This window comes from Leucopleurus acutus (assembly GCF_964270905.1).
Source record: "Leucopleurus acutus genome assembly, chromosome: 20".
Classification (NCBI taxonomy): Eukaryota; Metazoa; Chordata; class Mammalia; order Artiodactyla; family Delphinidae; genus Leucopleurus; species Leucopleurus acutus.
In genome coordinates this window covers 52,002,073-52,021,897 of record NC_139162.1, presented here as the reverse complement: position 1 = coordinate 52,021,897, position 19,825 = coordinate 52,002,073, and the positions used below count along the sequence as shown (strand labels likewise).

At 57.1% G+C, this 19,825-nt stretch overlaps 3 protein-coding genes across 4 annotated transcripts; 2 read left to right on the top strand and 1 right to left on the bottom strand.

Annotated features, from left to right (window-relative positions):
* Positions 1–1,152: 1,152 nt before the first annotated feature.
* SAXO3 (stabilizer of axonemal microtubules 3) lies at positions 1,153–3,740 on the top strand (the record flags this gene model as incomplete). Its single annotated transcript, XM_082861922.1, has 5 exons — positions 1,153–1,308; positions 1,594–1,794; positions 1,895–2,056; positions 2,754–2,881; positions 3,368–3,740. The coding sequence occupies 5 exons, from the start codon at positions 1,153–1,155 to the stop codon at positions 3,738–3,740; spliced, it is 1,020 nt and encodes a 339-aa protein (XP_082718048.1).
* Positions 3,741–4,644: 904 nt separating this feature from the next.
* On the top strand, positions 4,645–5,664 carry LHB (luteinizing hormone subunit beta; the record flags this gene model as incomplete). The annotated part of the gene is made up of 3 exons (XM_082861921.1): positions 4,645–4,659; positions 4,991–5,158; positions 5,422–5,664. The coding sequence occupies 3 exons, from the start codon at positions 4,645–4,647 to the stop codon at positions 5,662–5,664; spliced, it is 426 nt and encodes a 141-aa protein (XP_082718047.1).
* Positions 5,665–5,872: 208 nt separating this feature from the next.
* Positions 5,873–19,652, bottom strand: RUVBL2 (RuvB like AAA ATPase 2). 2 transcript variants are annotated; one of them, XM_082862635.1, is made up of 15 exons: positions 19,551–19,649; positions 16,510–16,564; positions 14,891–14,946; positions 14,447–14,588; positions 12,481–12,610; positions 12,259–12,325; positions 11,283–11,389; positions 11,104–11,197; positions 10,587–10,710; positions 10,158–10,252; positions 9,943–10,061; positions 7,295–7,414; positions 6,776–6,905; positions 6,097–6,211; positions 5,873–5,983 (listed from the first exon to the last, which is right to left on the bottom strand). In XM_082862635.1, the coding sequence occupies exons 1-15, from the start codon at positions 19,560–19,562 to the stop codon at positions 5,958–5,960; spliced, it is 1,392 nt and encodes a 463-aa protein (XP_082718761.1). In that variant the 5' UTR covers positions 19,563–19,649; the 3' UTR covers positions 5,873–5,957. The 2 variants fall into 2 exon arrangements, with proteins under 2 accessions (XP_082718761.1, XP_082718762.1); XM_082862636.1 differs by having other exon boundaries at positions 5,891–5,980; positions 19,551–19,652.
* Between the last annotated feature and the right edge of the window lie 173 nt (positions 19,653–19,825).

Genomic DNA, 19,825 nt, shown 5'->3' with positions numbered 1-19,825 from the left:
GAGAAGCGGCCCCAGAAGCCTGAATGAGGGGGTCAGTGGCACCCTGGGCCAGGCTGCAGAAGGCAGCCTCAGTTTTCCCTGTCTGAAGAACGGGTTGGTGGGATGAGATAATGGGGGCTGAGGAGGCAGAGGCTTTGACCGAAAGGGCTTTAAAGTGAGGAAGTGACAAGTCAGGGATAGACCCCACACCCTCAGGACACCCCTTCATATATTACCATTCCATAGCCACATGCAAACACAGACACACACTTTTGCCCTTGTTTCTACATCTCTGTGTTCTGGGTCTGTGGTTCCCGCTCTCTTTTCTGCCGCCTCCTTTGTTGTCTCTCTGTCTAAATTCCTGTCCCACCATCTCCGGGTCAGTAGCTCTCTTTCTGTCCCTGTTTCTCGCTCACTGTCTCACCCATTCCTGTGTGTGTTTCTTTCTCATTCAGCAAAGCTCTTTCCACACCCCCCTCTTTATTGCTAAGTATTTCCCCGTGGGTCCCTCCCTCTTCTCCCACACCCATACCCAGGTGGAAGTTTTCAACCAAATCAAAGGCAGGCAGGACAGAAGCCGAAGCTGATGCTGAGCCCTTCGGCACACACAGGGAGGGAGGGAGAGCCCTGGGGAAGTCTGGAAATCGTTACCCAGCCCCTCACCCCTACCCTCTGCTGCCGAGGTGGGCTGTCCTGGCAGAGGGAGGCGGTGGCCAAGAGGGCCGGGACCCTATAGGAAAGAGGGGTGTTTCTCATGGATGCCCTGATGCTCTGAGTAGCTCTGCCCTCCTCTCCCTCTGTTCCTCTATTTTTGGGTCTCTGACCGCCCCCCGCCCCAGGTCTCTGTCCCCCTGTCTCTGCTGCTCCCTCTCTGGGTCTCTGGGTCTCAAACTCTCTGAACTCTGTACTTCTATTGCTCTCCCCCGCACTTTCTGCCCTCCTCTCCCTCTGGGTCTCCGCCCCCACCCCCCCATTTCTCTGAGTTTTTGTGCCCCTTTTGGGGTCTCTCTACTCAAAATCCTCCTCTCTCCTGCCTGGGTGTCTTTCTCACTCCATCCATCTGCACGCCTGCAGGCCCTTCATTGGCTGGGTTTAGGGTGGGCGGGTTCTGTCACCTGGGGCAACAGCAACAACGAGCCGGCTCCTGCTAGGCTACGGGGCGGGGGTGGGACCATGGCGGGTCGGACCCTAGCTCGGCGCTACGGTCCCCCACGGTCCCCCATCTCTGGGACCAAGGTGCCTGGATCCCAGCCCAGCTGGCATCTCACCAGCAGTGGCGTCGCCCACCACTGTATCCCGCCCGTGCCCTTTCCCCCGCCCACTGTGCAGGTGAGAGGACCCTAGGCTCTTAGCCAAGAGGAGACTGGGGGCCCAGACTGAAGGAGGGGCCTGGGGATCCAGACACCTGCTGAGAGAAAAGGGGATTCCGGGCTTAGAGTCCTGTCTGACAGAAGGAGGAGGGTTCCAGGGACTGGGTCTGAGAGAGGAGGGGTCAGGGAACCTGGATGCCTGGAACGGGCGGTAGGAAAGGGCTGGGGACTGACTGGGAAGGATCAGGGCTTGCGGACGAGACTCCTGAGTCCTTTTAGCTGACGTCCTGCACCTTCTCCTCAGTCCACGGTCGCGGAGCCCCTGCTCCTGGCCGCAAAGCAGGATTTGCATATTTGGGCTTTCGACGAGGTCACCAACAGATGGGAGACAACCTCGGGCTCGGCTCACGTGCCCAAGACCCACGGCGGGCCCTACGCGCAGCCCAAGGCCCCAGAACCTGCAGACCGCACGCGGATTGTGGGGATCAAGGATGTAGCGGAAAAAGTAAGGTTCTGGGATGCCCAGGTCCGCGGGAGACAGGGCTGGGGACCGCACTGGAGTCCCGTGCACCCTCATGTTGTGTCCCCGCGTCGTCTTCTTGCAGCTCAGACACCGCGGCTGGCGCCTCCCTCTGATCACAAAGCACCAGTGCAGTGAGACGAGGGCGCAGTACACCGGCTGGCCCAGCCTGGACCGGGGCGCCACCTCCTTCATCGGGCCCCAGCCCCTGGAGCTTGCGGACCACAACCGAGGGGGCCCTTCCCAGGTAGCGGAGAAGACCGCAGTGGCAGGACCTGGCAGAGCTTTGAGACCCTGGGGCGGGGTCTGAGGGAATTTTGAGTCTGGGGTCTAAAGAGTGGGACAGAATCTGGAGTTTACATTGAGTGGGGAAGGGGCTTAGGCCTTTTGAGGCGGAGCCAGGAGGAGGAGGGGACTGGAAGCCCGAAATCCCAGCTCTGAGGCTGGGGCCACAGCTAGTAAATCCTGGGGCGGGCCTAGGAGGCGGTTCTGAGGCTGTGGGCGGAGCTAGGTAGCCTAATGTACGTGTGGGCGGAGCTTGAATATTCTGAGGCCGGTCTGGGGCGGAAGGCGGGGCTGGCTTCCCCTGTTAGGGTGGTGTTAAGGAGTAACAGTCGCCCGAGGCGCAGCTGAATTCCAGGGGCGGGACCGAGCAGGTCTGAATCTAGGGGAGGAGCAGGGAAGGTTTTTTAGTGACTGGGTGCTTGGCTCTGTGTCCGATGACGGGCAGAAAGTATTTGGATTTTGGAGGTGAGGCTAGTAAGGGTTCTGATTTGGGGAGCGAAGCTAAAGTGCACTGGCCAGGAAGGATTCTGATTCTGGGGGAGGGTGTCGGCCTGGTTCAGAGGCGCTGTTGAGGCCAAAGGAAGAGGAATTCCGTCTGGGACAAAGGGCATGAAAAAGGGTATGAAACCTTTCTTGCTCATCCCTCCTCCCGCAATCCTCCTCTAATCCCCTGGACGAAGAACCCCGAGCTGGCCGGCCGGCCTTTCACAATTTCTGACCAGGGCATCCTGGACCGCCATCAGCTCTATCTGACCACTTCGGCCCGGGACTTCCAGGCCTATTCGAAGTGAGCCTGGGTCCTCCCTTGGCACCGACCCCCTTCACAGCCCCCGCATAGGCTGGTGGGACGCCGAGCCCCCCGGTGTTGGGTCCCCGTCTCTGACTCAGTAGTCTCGGCCTTCAGCTCCTGCACGCGCAGTAATCAGAAGTTCAGACCCAGCCCCTACCTTTTTTAGCGCCCTGGTACACTTAGTGTCAACTCTCAGGAACAGGAAGCCTGCAAACGGCCCAAGAAGGCGCTCTGGATCTGGGGACGTGGCCCTGAGGGTCTAGGGCGGGCTTCCTTTGGTATTTGAGTCCCCCAGATAACTCTTTTCTAAGGATGCGAAAAGTCCCAGATTCCAGGCCCTTAAATACCTCGAGGACCCAGGAATCCAGGCTAGGACTCCCCAGTCTCATGCTTCCTAAAGGGTCCCTGACTCCTACAAATGTGTCCTCGAGGATCTATCTAGCTGTGCCCTCCCCATCGTGCCTCCACCCCAAACCCCGACAGGAAGGAGTTGTCAGGCTACCCTCGCAAGGACTCGATGACCTCCTGGATCTTCGGGGAGACGCCCCAGGCCTGGGGCCCCGGCCCGAAACAGCCGCCCGGTCCATGCTCCTCTCGGCCACTCCGGCCGCCGAAAATCCGCGTGCCCCGCGCCCGTCCGGTGATGCCAGTCGTGCCGCACCGCGGGGCGCTGTCTCTGGCTCAAGAATCCTACAGCCCCCCGCTGCACCCACTCCGCCGGCTCGACCGTTTCTGCCCGCTGGAGCCGCCCTGGGGCGGCCCCCACTGGAAACCCGAGTCAGACATCTACAGCGTGCCGAAAGCCTACAGCACCGAGAACTTCAACTACGGCAGCTTAAAGCCGGCGCTGGCCTGAGCCAGACGGGCCAGCCCCGCCCTGGACACGCCCCCCAAGCGGGGGCGGGGCTGAGCCTGGAAGACTGGGACTAGGGGTACACTGGGTGGGGCTAAGACGGGACCCCCGCCCACCGCCTGGGGGCGGGGCAGAGCTTGGACCGTGGGCGGGGCGAATCTAACAGGTCCACTCGATCACGGGGGCGGGACTGAGCCTGGAAAATGTACCTTGGGGCTGTGGGCTAGAGGGTGGCACACACCCTCTGCGGCGGAAAGGGCAGAGCTTATCTCAGTCGACGACAGAGTTAAATAGCCTAAACCACGCTCTTTGCTGGGTTCAGTTCCGGCATCCTGGTTTCTGGGGGCCTGAGTGTGGGGCAGGTGGGATTCCCGCTGAATCCCTGGTGGAGGGGCGGCGCGTCTGGGTGGACCACCCCCCACCTCTGGTGACAGAATCCAACATCGAAGCCACCCCCCTCCTAAGAAGTCGGACTCAGTCTACGGCAGGTGGAGCAGGGTTGAGGCTTCAGCCTATAACCACTGGAGGATTGTCAGAGGGGCGGCGCTCCAGCCTCTGGCAGGCTCCCCTCAGGATGGGTAGAGGGGGGCCCACAAGGCAAGGGGCACAGCCCCCTATACCCTATTTCTTGTGCTCCCACCACGGCCTCCCTAGCACCTGGGGACTGAGTCTGTGAAGTCTGCTTCACCTTGGGCGTCTTCTGCTTCTTGGAGCGGAAGCCACTCAGGGAGTGGGGGGAGGGGGGCGCCACTGGGCCATTCCTGCATCTCCCTGACCTTGTCTGCCTCTCGCCCCCGGGGAGATTAGTGTCCAGGTTACCCCACCACGCTGCCGCCCCCAGTGGCCTTGACGCCCCCACAGCCCGCAGCTATAAGACCAGGTAAACGCGGCAGGGGAGACACCGAGGATGGAGATGCTCCAGGTAAGACCGCAGGGCCCCTGGGCCCCTTGCGACTACATCCAGGCCACGGCTGGAAGGAAGAGGGAGAGTCCTGTGACCTGGCAAAGGAGGCCTCTTTCTAGAAGGGTGTGGAGAGCCAGCAAGCTTCCTGGCAGGAGGAGGGAAGCAGCTGGTGCAGGGCCTGAGGGTGGGTATCTGGGGTCCCTGGGTATGGGGATGGGAGATTCTTGAATGGAAGACGTCAGGCAGAGGAGCTGGGTCCCCGAACGTGTGTATGCAGGGCTGGGGGCTGGGTGGTAAGGACTCGGGGCGGAGGGCTCGGGCTGGCCCTGAGGCGCTGGCCTGGTCCCAGGGGCTGCTGCTGTGGCTGCTGCTGAGCGCGGTCGGGGTGTGGGCACCCGGGGGGCCACTGCGGCCGCTGTGCCGGCCCATCAACGCCACCCTGGCCGCTGAGAACGAGGCCTGCCCTGTCTGCATCACCTTCACCACCAGCATCTGTGCCGGCTACTGCCCCAGCATGGTGAGCTGCCCGGGGCGGGTGGGTGCTGCCACCTCAGCTCCAGGTGGATTACTCAGGGCCAGGCCCACAGAAGACAGGAAGTGGCCCCGGGGGTAGAAGCGTGGCCCGCGCCCGGGGCAGGGGCTGGGCGTGTGGGAGGGAGAGCACAGATGGTCCTCTGGACACCCGAGTCTGGGATCTGTAGGGTGCAGTGAGGGAGCTCGGGGGAGGGCTTGGCCCCAAGTAGACACCCAAGCCCTCCCCCGCAACCCCGCCACCTCCAGGTTCGGGTGCTGCCGGCTGCCCTGCCGCCTGTGCCCCAGCCAGTGTGCACCTACCGCGAGCTGCGCTTTGCCTCCATCCGGCTCCCCGGCTGCCCACCTGGTGTGGACCCAATGGTCTCCTTCCCTGTGGCCCTCAGCTGTCACTGCGGGCCCTGCCGCCTCAGCAGCTCTGACTGTGGGGGTCCCAGAGCCCAGCCCTTGGCCTGTGACCGCTCCCCTCGCCCAGGCCTCCTCTTCCTCTAAGGATCCCCACCTCAACCTCCCATGCCCACCCCAACCTCCCAAGCCCACCCCAACCTCCCATGCCCACCTCAACTCCTGTAGCCAGCAGACGCTCCTCCCCATGCCTCCTAATAAAGACTTCTCAAACTGCACTCTGGGGTGTCTTTCTGGGGTCTCAGGGTGTGTGTGCCTGTGTACGTGCACACGCACACACAACACACACAGTAGGTCCAGTTTCAGAACCATTTTATACAAAGTCACAGTGTCAGAACTCTGGGAGAAAATGGGGAAGCAGGGGTGAAGGTGATATCAGCTCAGGAGGTGTCCATGGTTTCACCTTCTGTCGGGAGAAGGAAGGCCACGTGGTCAGTGTGGCCCCGAGGGCAGGGCCTGAGCGCTCCAGGCTGGGCTCCCTCCTCCCTCTCTGGGGCAGGCGGGGAGGGGGACACTCACTGAGCTCATTGAAGAGGAAGGCGTCCTGGTACTCCTTCATGTACTGCGTGGAGCGCGACTCATCCAGGAAGAGCGAGTAGACCCGCTTGATGTCATCCACCTGTACCTCGGTGCCCTGATAGGGGAATTGAGACCTCAGTGGGGCCCCTCCCAGGAGGTGGGTCAGGGTGAGGACTCTGGGGCCAGGTCGCCTGGATTCAAATCCTGCCGTGGCCACCTCCCCACCGCTCAGTTTCTTTTTTTGTTTGTTTTTTTGCGGTACGTGGGCCTCTCACTGTTGTGGCCTCTCCCGTTCCGGACGCACAGGCTCAGCGGCCATGGCTCACGGGCCCAGCCGCTCCGTGGCATGTGGGATCTTCCCGGACCGGGGAATGAACCCGCATCCCCTGCATCGGCAGGCGGACTCTCAACCACTGCGCCACCAGGGAAGCCCCCCCACCCCTCAGTTTCTTCATCTGTAAAAAGGACTTAACGGCATCAACTTGCAGCCAATAGATATTTACTCAGCACCTCCCGTGTGTCAGGCTGGGAGCCACAGAAATTAACCCGAGAGACCAAAGTCCCCTGCCTTTGAAAATTTGGGTTCTGAGACTAAATGCAACTGCCCAGGGAAAGCCCTGGGAGTAGTAGCATGTCCTCCACTCGCTCATCTGACCCCTGGGCAGACGCAGCCGCTGACCTTGCGTTTCCGGCACACCAGGCTGGCGGCCGTGATGAGCTGGATGGCGTAGCGCAGCGAGGTCTCCAGCCCAATGCGGGTCAGCACTGTGTAGGCGTCCTCACTCATCTCCACGTCTTCCTCCTCACACCTGCAGGCAGGGGGCGTAGGTGGCATTCAGCCAGGGCCATGGCACTGCTGGACCTCTGGGATATACGTGGAGTCCACGTGCTCAGATGCACAGAAGAGCCACCGAGGCACGGGCTGGGCCCAAACCTTGGGCCTCCTGAGCCTCTCCCTTCCAGGGCTCTTTCCACAAGATCAGTCACCGGCACAACCCCTCCCTTCTCCAAAGAGCATCCTCCCATCATAGGCCACTGCTTGGATGCCCAGCCCAGTCCTGCTTCTGGCAGGCCCAGTGACCTCCCCCTCAGACCTCAGTGTTGCCACGTGTCAAACAGGGTGGACACCAGCCCTGCCTCTCAGGCCTGTAGCCTGGTCCTGCCCCGGAAGGCCAGGGGGGCCCCCCCCCACCCGCACCGGATGCGGAGGATCTGCTTTGTGTCTTTCTCGCTGTAGGGAGAGGTCGAGACGATAAGCAGGCGGTCCAGCAGGTCAATGGGGATGCCGTGGGGGCTCTGGTAGCTGGTGCCCCGGATCCTGGGGAGAAGGGGGAAGGGAAGCTGTCAGGGTGATGCTCTTAGAACCTGGCTCTCCATTCCCTCTACTCAGAACACCCCACCCCTACCAACCCCCTCGGCCACAGCCTGCTCACTGGACCAAATACCGGTTAGCCTTCAGCTCCGCGCTGGTGTCACTGCCCGACGGCGCAGCCACCCCCTGACTGCATCAATCCCCCTGGAGCTGAGCTGGTTTTAGCTAGATATCTGTGTCCAGGATTACTGGATCAAGGTCCCACTCCTCTGCCTGACACAGGGCTCCACAAGGGATGCAACTGTGCCGGTCCTGTCCCCGGCTGCACCTGGCCCAGCACAAGGCCTGGCACATGGTGCTAGGAAACAGCAGATTCCCGTTATTCATGGTAGCTGCGTTCTACAAAGTGGAGGCGAACACTCAATTAGCAAATACAGGGTTAGGCTCTTGTGAGCCTCTGGTCACAATTTTTGGCAACCAACCAATAGATAGCCCAGTTTCAGGTTAAAGACACCTTATTCAATATATATTATTGACTTATTCATGCTGAACTCATAGCCAATAGCACTTGAACTCGTGCCTGAAGGAAGCTCATCTAACACATGTGTTTTCTCTGTACGGCACATCCCTGCCTTCTTGCGCTTAGCGACACTGGACAGCTGGGGGCCATTTTAAACAGCAAAATGACCAGGAACAAAAAGCATACAATGTGACAAATGTCGCACTAAACAGATCAGGAAAAGGACACTTATTTACAGCACGTGAACTGAAACTAGGAGGCAAAGCACTGCCTGCTTTGACCCTCGCCTGGACGGTCTGCCATGGGTGATTCAATTTTTTCCTGCTCTGCACACGTTTGTGAATGACCGCCAAAGGGTGATGGATACCAATTTGGAGGCTACAAATCAACTGCAGCGAGTAAGCAGATCCACGAATACGGAATCTGCAGAGGAATGACTGCGTTTGCTGCCCCCCATAGGAGACACCCCTGTTCCCACAGCCTGACCTGCAGCTGCTACAAACATGCTCTCAGCTGGTCTCAATCAACCCTGTCATCTGGATACCAAATTCTGGCCCTGCCACCTTCTACGTGTGACCTTGGGCAAGTTACCAGGCCTTGCTGTCCCCATCTTTAAAACGGGGCTGAGGGAATTCCCTGGTGGTACGGGTGGTTAGGACTCCGCGCTTCCATTGCAGGGGGCACGGGTTTGATCCTTGATTGGGGAACTAAGATCCTGCAAGCTGTGACGCATTGCCAAAAAAATAATAAAAAAAATAAAGCAGGGCTGAGACAATATTACCTCCCGAGCTTCTTTTGAGGGGGCCGAGCAGTTCATCCTGGAAAAGGGCCAAGCACAGAGCCAAGGACAACCTGCCTGCTGCCCCTGGTAGCCATGCCCCTGTCTTCCCTGCACTACAGCTGGCACAAGGTTGCTGTCCTGGAGGTGCTGGTCCCTGGGATACCGTGCAGCCAGGTGCTGCCACACACATGAGCAGCCCTGGGTAATGGGTCCAGGTGGCCATGCTGAGTGCAGCCTTTGGGCCCCAGCCTCTTATGGGCTCTCTGCCCTCCACTTCCTTCTCCCTTCCGGTGGACTCTTGAAACGTAGATGAGGTGGGGAAGAGCCAGCAGGGAGGACATGGCACAGCGACACCCTAGGGCAGAGGTTCCCAAGCTTTATGGCGTCTGGTACCCTTCATGTCTCAGGAATTTTTCCATGGTATCCTTAGGTCAAGAGAAGTACTAAGCTTCGTTCCCTTTATTTCTATTAAGCAGTTAGGTGTAAGCAACTTAATTGTAGTAGTTTCTGCAGCGTCCAAAACATGTCACTGTGCATCCCTTAAAACCTTAAAACATCCCACAGGGGCTTTCCTGGTGGCACAGTGGTTAAGAATCTGCCTGCCAATGCAGGGGACATGGGTTCGAGCCCTTGTCCGGGAAGATCCCACATGCCACGGAGCAACTAAGCCCATGCACCACAACTACTGAGCCTGCGTTCTACAGCCTGGCTCCACAACTACTGAGCCCGCACGCCTAGAGCCCATGCTCTGCAACAAGAGAAGCCACCATAATGAAAAGCCCGCGCACCGCAACTAAGAGTTGTTCCCGCTTGCCGCAACTAGAGAAAGCCTGCGCACAGCAACGAAGACCCAGTGCAGCCAAAAATTAAAAAAAAACAAAAAACAAAAAAACATCCCACAGCACTCCTGTGTTCTCTGCAGTACCCTGGGGTGCCTTGGCACACAGTTTGGGAACTGGAGCCTTAAGGGCTACCGGAACAAGAAAACAGAAAGAACATGGCACCTGGACTTCCTTGTGGAGCAGAGTTGCCCACCAGCCCTGACCAGCCACCTACTTTAGTTTGAGGGGAAAGTACACTGTCTTGTCTGGGCCACAGAGCTTGGAAATAGCCAAGCCCACCCCTCCCTAACGAGGTGCTCAGCAAACGTGCCCTGATTACCCAGTGACCGTTCCCACCACCCAGAGGTCCCCGTTCTCCCCAGGGGCCTCTGAGGGGCCGGCAGTGGCTCACCGGGTGATGCCGCGGTTGGTGGCCATGATGAGGACAGGCGCCATGTCACTCTCCAGGGCCCGGTTGAGGAACGAGAAGCTCTCAATGTCCAGCATGTGGACCTCGTCGATAAATAGCACCTGGGGGTCAGGGGGGCGGATGTCAAACCCACCTCCTGTGTCCCCTCTTCTCCCCCACTGCAACGTCACCTGCCGTGGCCCCGTCCCGGTACTCACGCCGGGGATGATCTCCGCCTTGCCTTCCTCCCGCCACTCGGCCACCTTGGCATTGATCTGCTCTCGGACTTCTGACTTGATCTCCCCTGTGTCACCTGTGGGAGGCGGGGTGTCAGAGACAAGACAGGGATCCAGGGCCGGAGGGTGGACCAAGATGCAGAAGGATGGGACGCCAGGGACAGAGGGAAGAGAGACCAAGCCCCTGGAGTGGCAGCACGACGGGAGGGCCAGGGAGTCGGAGATGTCCCAGAGAGGCAACACAGGGGGAGAGACGAACCACACTGACAGATGGAGAACAGGAGTCAGAGAACAGGGATGGGGGAAGAGGGGAAAAGCCATCGTCACGGGGGGGCCGTACTGGTGGATTGGAGAGGGAGAGGGGAGCTGCCAGGCCCCCCGGGGCGGGGGGAGACGAAGGCTGGGCCTCACCTGAGAAGAGGGCCAGGAAGCCCTGGGTGCGGGAGTTGATGACGTCAATCTCATGCAGGGACACCGTGTGCACCACCTCCTTGCGTTTCTGGAGCTCCCCGTCTGGGCACTGCACGAACTTGGTCTATGGGGCCGGGGTGGGGTTCGGTGTGGACAAGGGCAGAAAAGAGCATGAAGGGGGGGCCCAAGGGGCCGTCTGGGGGAGACTGGGGCTCCCTGGAATAGAACTAAGAATCCAGATGGGGGTCACCCAGAAACCCCAGGCCCAAGGGGTAGTCAAGACCAGGGCAGTCAACAGCACTGAAGGATATGGGGGTTCCTGGAGGACCCCGGAAACCATGAGCCAAGTGCCAAGCTGAGGGACCCCAGCTGTCCTAGAGGGTACAGGGAAGAACCAGGAGTACCAGGGACATGGGGTTGGGGTGACAGGAGGATCCAGACCCTGTAGGCCCTGGGGTGATGGAGGAGAGAGAAACATCCTGGTGCCTGACCGAGGGGACCTGGAGCCCTGGCCCACCTGGGAGCCCATGGCGTCATAGTCTCGAGCGCGTGTGAACGAGCGTCCCAGCTTGGAGATCTTGCCCGTGGCCTTGTCAATGGTGATCACATCCCTGCAGGGGATGAAGGGTGGGGGTGAGGAAAAGAAGGGCCAGAGCTCCCCTACCCTGACCACCTGGTGCGGACCCCACTGCTCACCCAGCCTGGACCTTGTCCTTGGTCAGGGACTCGATCATCTTAGTGCCCAGGTCGTATATGGTCTCCATCTCTGTGGTCTTGAGGGTTAGCTTGCCCACCTTGGAGCCCTGAGGGGTGACATGCCAGGCAAGGGGCTCAGAGACGGGCCCAATGTCTCCCTAACACAGCTACAGAACAAGCATGACATGGGGCAGCTTTGGGGGCTTGACGAAGATATCCATTGTCACAACTGCAGTGACAGCTTCCTGGGTGCATGTGTGTCAAAGCCTAACATCTTGTAAACCTTCAAGGGCGTGGCTTATTGGCTGTCAACTGCACATTAATAAAGCTATTATTAAAAATCCAGTAAAGAAACAAACAAAAACCTAAAAGACAAAATCTATAAAAACAACAGGGACCTAAGGTCTCACAGAATGGCCAAAGGGGTCCCACTGTAACACTCCTTTTCTATACCCAAATGAAAGGCGGTTTTTGTCGATCACAAACCCAGAAGAACTCAGCTAAACACAACTAAGAAAACAAAAAATGCCACGCCCCTCCCCACGAGATAAGCTAAGAAAACAAAATGCCACGCCCCTCCTCACAAGATGAACAGTCACCAAGTCTGGGCTTTTCCCAGCATATTGGAGTCTCTCCTGTTTCCTGGAATTGTTTCCATAGTGAGGTGCTTCCTTTGTAGGGACAGGTGGCAGCATAAAAGGACTGGGATTGGGGAGGGAGTTAAAGCGAGTTTTGGTTGTTCATTTTTAAAGGAAGGATGTATCTACGGATTTCTGCTGTAATCAAAATCTAATTTAAAGAACTATCTGGGGAATAGCTTCCCTATATTTAAAGATTCTCCTACCATGTTTTTAAAATTCAAAATTTAATTGCAATGGATGAGACTAATTTAGGAGGCTGTTTACAGGTGTTAAAAGTGCAAGTTGACCTCCACCCTCCAGCCTCGGGGGTAGCCTAGACTCGGGAGCAGACTCACCGTGCCCGTTGCTGGCCGATCAATCTGGATCTCCACCACCTCCCCTTCGATAATCTCAGTCTCCTCCCTGGGCAGAGAACAGATCTAAGGAGAGAGCCCGAGGCCTGGGCCCTCAGGAACTGCCAACTCCCGTGAGCCCTTGGGTGCAGGATGAGCTGGCCAGGGCCGGGGGTGGGGGGGACGTCCCAAGGCCGCTGGGACCTGGCATCACCCCCTGCTTACTTGATGCGCACACCGATGGAGCGCCGGAAGGCCTGTGTCAGCGCCTCTGTTTTGCTCATCTCCAGGGAGAAGATCTCACTGCCGGCGATGGCTGTGAACGGAGTGTCAGGGCCCAGGGCCTGTGCCATGCCTGGGAAGGAGGGGAGGCAGCCTGGGTAGGTGGGGGCAGCCCTGGCACCAGGTCCCCAATACCCGCTCTGTGGCAAACCAGCTCTTCTCCCTCCTCAGGCAGGAGAGCAGGAGAGAGGGGCAGGGTGCTGAGGGGCAGACAAGGAGACGCAGAGAAGGCAGGGGACAGAGGGCCGCATGGGGAGGATCAGAACCCTGCGCTGCCCAGAGGGCAAACCTTATGACTGTAATCTTGCCAAGCCTTCCTCCTAACCGCTAAGAGCTGTTTAGCCTCAGGGCTTGGGGGTGACGAGCAGGGGTAGAGACAAGGGGCTGAAATTGAAGGTAAGACAGTCAGACTGTGTAGGTTTGAATCCCGGCTCCAGGGCTTAGCACTGGGTGAGCTTGAGAAGTCTGTTCCCCAAGCCAGTTTGCCCCTCTGTGTAATGGGACCGATCACATGACAAGCACTGGCACGGGATGGCACCCTGCACAGGAGCGATTACGAGGGCAGGCAGGGATACACTGGTGCTCAACCATGACTCCATCACGGTCTGGAACCAGCACAGGGACTGGCCTCCTCTATGGCTTGGGGCCTGGAGCTGGCTGGTAGACAGCGGGGCCATTCCTGCCATCACTCCAAGCGCTGAGCCCCTCTGCCAGCTCCCCTTCCTGAGGGCTCTGCCCAGCTCTGAGCCAAGTCTCCCGGACAGGAAGTCACCGAACCCTCCTGACCAGTGTGAGCGGGGAACTCTCCTTGGTCCCCTTTACAGATGTGTGTCACACTCTGTGCCTGGGTGTCCTGCTCCCTACCGTCTGTCCAGGAGACTCCCAGACATCCTACAAGTCTTAGTTCAGGTTCTGACTCACCTGGGAAGTCTCTCCCGACAACCGCCACCCTGTTTTCTCTCCCCACCACCCCTCATCGGAGGTAGAAGCCTCCTCTGTTCATCACCCTGGACGGTACCGTGTCCACGAACACCTCCCCCAGGCCGGAAACTTCTTAAAGTCAGGATTTTGGTCTTAATCATCTTAGTGTCTGCAGTGTCTGGTCCAGGGCCTGGCACACCAGGGTACCCGAATGAGTGCTACTTTATCTTAACTGCAGACCTAGCTATTACCTTGATTCTCACTGCCTGGCCCCACAGTCAAGGCACAAACGTGGGAATGAGTGGGAAGAGAGGAGAGTCCAGGAAAGCTTCAATGAGAAAAAGATGCCTGGGTAGGGTTTTGAAGGATGAATAGGAGCTCAACAAGGATGAGGGACAGTTGTGAGTAAAAAGATCTTAAATCACTAATGCATTGCAAAAGAGACTGCTGGCTGTCTATGCAATGCCCATCTTTCCCATCTTCCTTCATTCCAGAACCCCCATTTTATTAGGGTAGCAGTGATCCCAATTAAAATATTAAAATAAGTTTTAATGTCTCACTGTCTTGTGCAGCAGAGTGTAGCCGTTAAGTTCTAGTCAATAAAATATAAGCAAGAGAGTGTGGGAGTCCCAAGACAGCTGCTTAAAGGGAGCTACCTCTTGGAGGTACACCCTCATTGCAATTCCTCTTTCTCTTTCTTCCCATATGGAGTATGGATGGGAAGGCTGGAGCATAGGCCATCTTCTTGCAACATGAGGTGACCCTGACATGGAAGCAAGTGATGTGGAGGCAGGAAGGTAGGAGCCTTCACTGTTCAACAAGGCTGAATTGGCCTACATTCAGATTATTCTATGGGAGCGAATAAACCCATAGTGTTTAAGGCACTGCCATTTTGAGCTGTTAGACGTGGCTGAACCCCAACCCTGACTTACACAGTAGGGATCATCTGGCAAGGCCAGAAGAGATCCTGCCCTGAGAGGTGCCTTACCCATGGCGATGGCCGTCTTCCCAGTACCCGGCTGGCCGGCGATGAGGACCGCCCGGCCGGCGATCTTCCCTTCCCGGATCATCTCTAGCACCACGCCAGCTGCCCTCCGGGCCGCCAGCTGGCCCACCATGCCCTGGGAAGCCTGGGGGTGGGAGGCGACAGAGCACACAAGGTGACTTCCTCCTGGGCTACTACTGCATTTCTACCACCTCCAGGCTGATGAGATCAAACAGGACATGTTGGCAGGGACTTCAGAAAAAAGCCAAAAAAGCCTTTTCCACCCCCATTTTTTAAAGACCGATAAAACTGCACATGCGGCTGAATTTTATAAATACAGCACAAAGGTCTGGAAGATCATAACGCAGTCCCCATACTCCCCACAGCCCTAGGTCCCCTCTGCCCGAAGCCCCCATGGAGCAGCCTTCCCAGCCCCCTGGGCTCTACCTGCCGTGGCTCCAAGGCGTCATCTAGCCCCAGCCCCCGGATATGGGAGTGAGCGCCTGTGTGTGGGGAAAGAACCAGAAGACACGGTTACCAGCCAGCTCGTGTCGATGTGTGGCCTGAGGGGCTTCCCCGCTGAGCCCTGGTTTCCTCCTCGGTCACAGGGGCACCTCGATTCCCCACCTCACTGGGATGATGGCCGGACATGGTAAATGCTCAGTAAATAAGAATGGCTCTTAGGCTACGTGGTGGCCTGAGTGACCTCCCAGGTTCTAATCTCATTCCATGTAACTCTGAGAACAAGAGTCTCAGCTATTATCACCCTAGATCATGGCCAGGGCTCAATAATCGCCCCCAGGCCCTCACTGACATGGAGGCGAGGAGGAGTTCAGAGAGGTTAGGTCCCCTGCCCAAGACCACACGGCCAGTGAGAGGTAAAGACGCAGGATTCCAATGCTTTACACTAGACCAGGGCTGGGCAAACTACAGCCTGTGGGTGGGCACTTGTTTTTGTAAATAAAGTTTTATTGGCACACAGCCACATCCATTCGTTCACATACCATCTGGGGGTGCTCTCGCATTGCTGCAGCAGAATTGATTACTTTCAACAGAGAAGATTTACTATCTGGCACTTTAAGGAAAGATGTGTCAACCCCTGTGCTGGCCTGTAGGCAGGCTGAGGGCAGGGACTGGGTGCAGCTAGAGTCTCCTGGGTCCTCAGCTCCCAGCAGGGCTGGCCCTTGATAGCTAAGCGCTTTACCTTATTGTATCTTATGTCAACTGAGGAGGTGAACTACTCTCCCACCATTTTGCAGGTAAGGAAACTGAGGCACAGAGAGCAACTAGCCTCTCACTACGCGGCTCAGAAGTGGCACCCAGAAGCGTGCTTCCAGAACCCAGGTTCATAGCCAGCAGCCCTTTACTGCCTCTTCTGGAAGCTCTGAATGAATGAATGTGAATAAGTGTAGTCTCCTCCTTGCAAGTCAGGCTCTTTGCAAAGGCTGCACCCTGCTGTTGCCACTACACCCCAACTTCCTGGTCCCAGGTGAGCTGGGACCAGGGGCTTGCCTGCACTGAGTCTTGGCCACCTCAGCTAAAAATGGGATGACAGTCACAAGAGGCACCTTGTGGGGCTACTGTAAGGATTTGAGGGATGCAAACTCATATTCAACAGTTATCTGTGGAGCGTCTGGTCTGCCAAGGCCTGTGCTGGGGACACCGCTAGGAAGGAGACAGACCAGGTCCCTGCCCTCAAAGAGATGATGCGTGTGCCTGGTGTTTGGGACAGTCAGTGCAGGGCCAACCCCAGTCAGCACTCAGCAAATATCCACTTTCACGATTTCCAAGCAGGATGCTGGGGCAGCAGGGAGCCCCGCCAGGGAAGCCAAGCCAGCAGCAGTACCGCCTGGGGTTGCGGCCTGGCATGGTCTACCCCACCCCCGCCCCCAGCCATCTGACCTGCTCTGGAACTCAGGAACCTCCCTCCTTAGATAGCGGGGACGGGGGATGGTGGGATGGTGTGCAGGCCGACTCCCTCTTGGGGGCCCTGGGTAAGCTGGCTCTGTCAGGGGTACAGGCGGCAGGCAGGGGCTAGGTCCTATTCCTGACCCACGCTCACTCACCGATACGCTCAATCCTCGTCACGTCGCGGATCTCTGGGACCTTGGTTGTGGCTGTCTGGGGTTGGAGGAAGACGCATCAGTAAGAGCCTTTGTGGTCCCAGCTTTCAACAACCCCTCCTCTGTCCCTCCTGCCCGCCTCCCACAAGACAGTCCTTTCCACTCCTCCCCACAGACAGGCTGGCATCCCAAACACCAGATCCTCCTCAGCTGTCACCCACTAGGGCTGGTGGGTTGACCCCATTACACCGTCAGTCCCAGGAAGCCAAGGACTGTGTCTGTCTCGTTCACAGCCCCGTCCCCAGGGCCGGGCGCATGTTTGGTGCCCAGGAATTATTTGCTGAAGGAAGAAGTCCTCCCCGTCCCCCAGAGCTGCGAGGACAGATGCAGAGTGGGCATTAACTTGGACGTGTTCTGGCCCCCCTTGCGCCTCGCTGCCCCAGCTCTCTGTCACTAGGCCTTTGCATGTGCAGGTCCCTGGTCTGGCCTGCTCTCCCCACCCCCCTCACTGAATCAGATCAAGCGTCACTCATTAAGGGAGGCCCTCCCTGACCTCAGCCCCTGCCCGGCTAGTTCTAGGGTCTCTGGATATCCAGACAGAAGGAAGGGCCTCTTTTGGGAGTCTGATCTCACACTCACAAGGTAGACTGTTGGATCAATGTTCTTGGCTCCAATGGATGTGAGTCCCATGAAGGGCACAGCCCACATCTCACTGGTCTCCCTTGGGGCTCAATGTTTGGAGTTTGAATGAATGACGCCCTGAAGTGCTGAGTTCACTCAACAAGCAGGAACTGAGGTCTCCTGTGTCCCCAGCTTTCCAAAGAGCAAAGTCAGACATTATCCCTTCTCATGTGGGGGAGACAGATGAGTAAACACCGCCTGGGACAATTCAAGAACCGAATGGAGATCCACTCAGATATTCATGGCAGTGTTATTTATAACCAAGAGGTGGAAAAAACCCAAAACATCCATCAATGGATAGATAAACAAAATATGGGGTAGCCATAAAACGGAATATTATTCAGCCATAAAAAGGGATGAAGGGACTTCCCTGGTGGCGCAGTGGTTAAGAATCCGCCTGCCAATGCAGGAGACACGGGTTCGAGCCCTGGTCCGGGAAGATCCCACATGTCGCAGAGCAACTAAGCCTGTGCACCACAACTACTGAGCCTGCGCTCTAGAGCCCGCGAGCCACAACTACTGAAGCCCGTGCGCTTAGAGCCCATGCTCCGCAACAAGAGAAGCCACTGCAACAAGAAGCCCGCGCACCACAATGAAGAGTAGCCCCCGCTCACCACAACTAAAGAAAGCCCACGCACAGCAATGAAGACCCAACGCAGCATACAATTCTTAAAAATAAAAAAAAAGACCCAACACAGCCAAAAAAATATATAATTAAATTTATATAAATAAGTAAATAATATTTCTTTTAAAAAAGGGATGAAGTTCTGATCCACGCTACAACGTGGATGAACCTTGAAAACGTTATGCTGAGTGAAAGAAGCCAGACACAAAAGGTCACATGTTGTATGCTTCCGTTTATATGAAATATCCAGAATAAATAAATCTAGAGACACAAGGTAGATTAGAGGTTGCCTGGGGTGAATAAAGAAAGGGAGGCCTAAGAAGCCAGCACGCTGACCCAGCTCCTTGGCCACCTGCCCCCAACCCTCTTCCTCCTCACAGGTCTCCTAACCAGAATGAGAGGAGATGCAGGCATCCAACCCAAGGAAAACCCTCCTCTCTCTGGAACCAAGAGTTCCGACTTCCTGACCGTGGCATGGTCACAAGCCTCCTCCCTTGCTGTTTGTGAACTCTCCCACTTACTCCTCCTCATAGGAGGTTGGTCATTGCCCCCAAACCCCTATCAGAAGATTGAGAACATACTCTCACCCACCCCTATACAGCCTATCAGACTCTACTCGAAACAAAAAATATACATTGATCCAGGAATCCCAACATAAACAGACCTGCCTCGCACAAAACCTTTCCTTTCACCATAAGCCTCTCCTACCCCGCGCTGCCTGCTGATCCCATGGAAACAAAACTGAGCTAACATCCCCTCATACTCCCAATACTTCATCCACACCCATGCGAACTGGGTCTCAGGAGTGTGGCCACTGCCCTTTCCTCTTCCGCTTCCCCATCCACCCCCTTTGCCATGACAACAGAAACACTCACAAGTCGCCCCTCAGGCACCAGTTAACTCTCATCCCGACCCTAGCCCCATCTTGACTGGGGTCACCATGGGAACCGAGGCATCTGGAAGCCACGTCCGACCGCCAAGCTACGCCTACATCCCTTCTTCATTCAGATGTTTCTCAGGAAAGTACTAGGTGCCTGGCCCAGTGTACCTGGTCTCTCCTTTATGGAGTTCACATGCATACATTCAAGTGATAACTTATTGAGCATCCACGTTGGGCATGTCCTGATGAAATGCTGGGAATATGAAAATGGCTAAAACAATCCCATGACAAGTTCCTAAGCCTCTGTGCCCCCGGCCCTTTCTGCTCTCTACTGACACCCTCTGGGTTCTCAACACTCTCTCTTTTGGCTCAAGACTCAAGCAACTCCACGATCTGAAGCGCATTGGGCAGGTCCCCGCCTGTGTTTCTCCCTTGTACTCAGGTACTATTCACACCATCAACAACCCAAGACTTCTGGATGGCTTGGAGCCCAAGACACTACAACCCTCATCAGACTTTAAGGCAAAGGACTGGAGAACTGGCCACTACTTGCGCCCAGAGGATTGGAAGTTGGAGTTCCTAGAAGATGATGGAGTCAGATTTGACCACTGAGACCGTAAGTATTCACTTGAACCCAGGATGCCGGTATCCTAGTCCCTTCTTTTTTCCTCCCTCAGATCCAGAAGCCCGGGCCCCCAGCTCCCTCCTTCCTCAGAACCAGGAGTCCAGGCCCCCAGCCTCCTCTCCGCTAAGATCCAAGAGTCCAGGCCCCCAGCCTCCTCTCCGCTAAGATCCAAGAGTCCCCGTCCAGCCCCCTCCTCCTTGAGACTCCTCAGCCCTCCGCACGCCGACACTCACCACGGTTGCCATGATGCTCACCAACCGCCAATATCCTAGCGGAAACGGAAACGCGCTAGGAACGAGGCGTTCTGGCCCCTCTAGACTGCCAGGTCCTCCAAATATCTCGGTGGTTCTCCTGGTGGGGCGCAGCGTCACTTTTCAGGGCGCGGCGTCACTTTTCAGGCCCCGCCCATCCAGGCTGCTCTGGAAGATGAGTTCCCAGAACTCCGGAGTCCATTCCCCACGCCTCGTGGCTCCTCCTCCTTTTACCCAGGCCTCCTTACTAAGGCCGA

Bases quoted from the DNA above. Each gene is read 5' to 3' on its own strand.
- RUVBL2 (XM_082862635.1), bottom strand. The intron at 10,062-10,157 runs GTGAGTACCGGG...CCTGACCCCCAG, and splicing joins AGGCGGAGATCATCCCCGGC to GTGCTATTTATCGACGAGGT. The intron at 6,906-7,294 runs GTGCGGGTGGGG...CCCTGCCTGCAG, and splicing joins AAGCAGATCCTCCGCATCCG to GTGTGAGGAGGAAGACGTGG.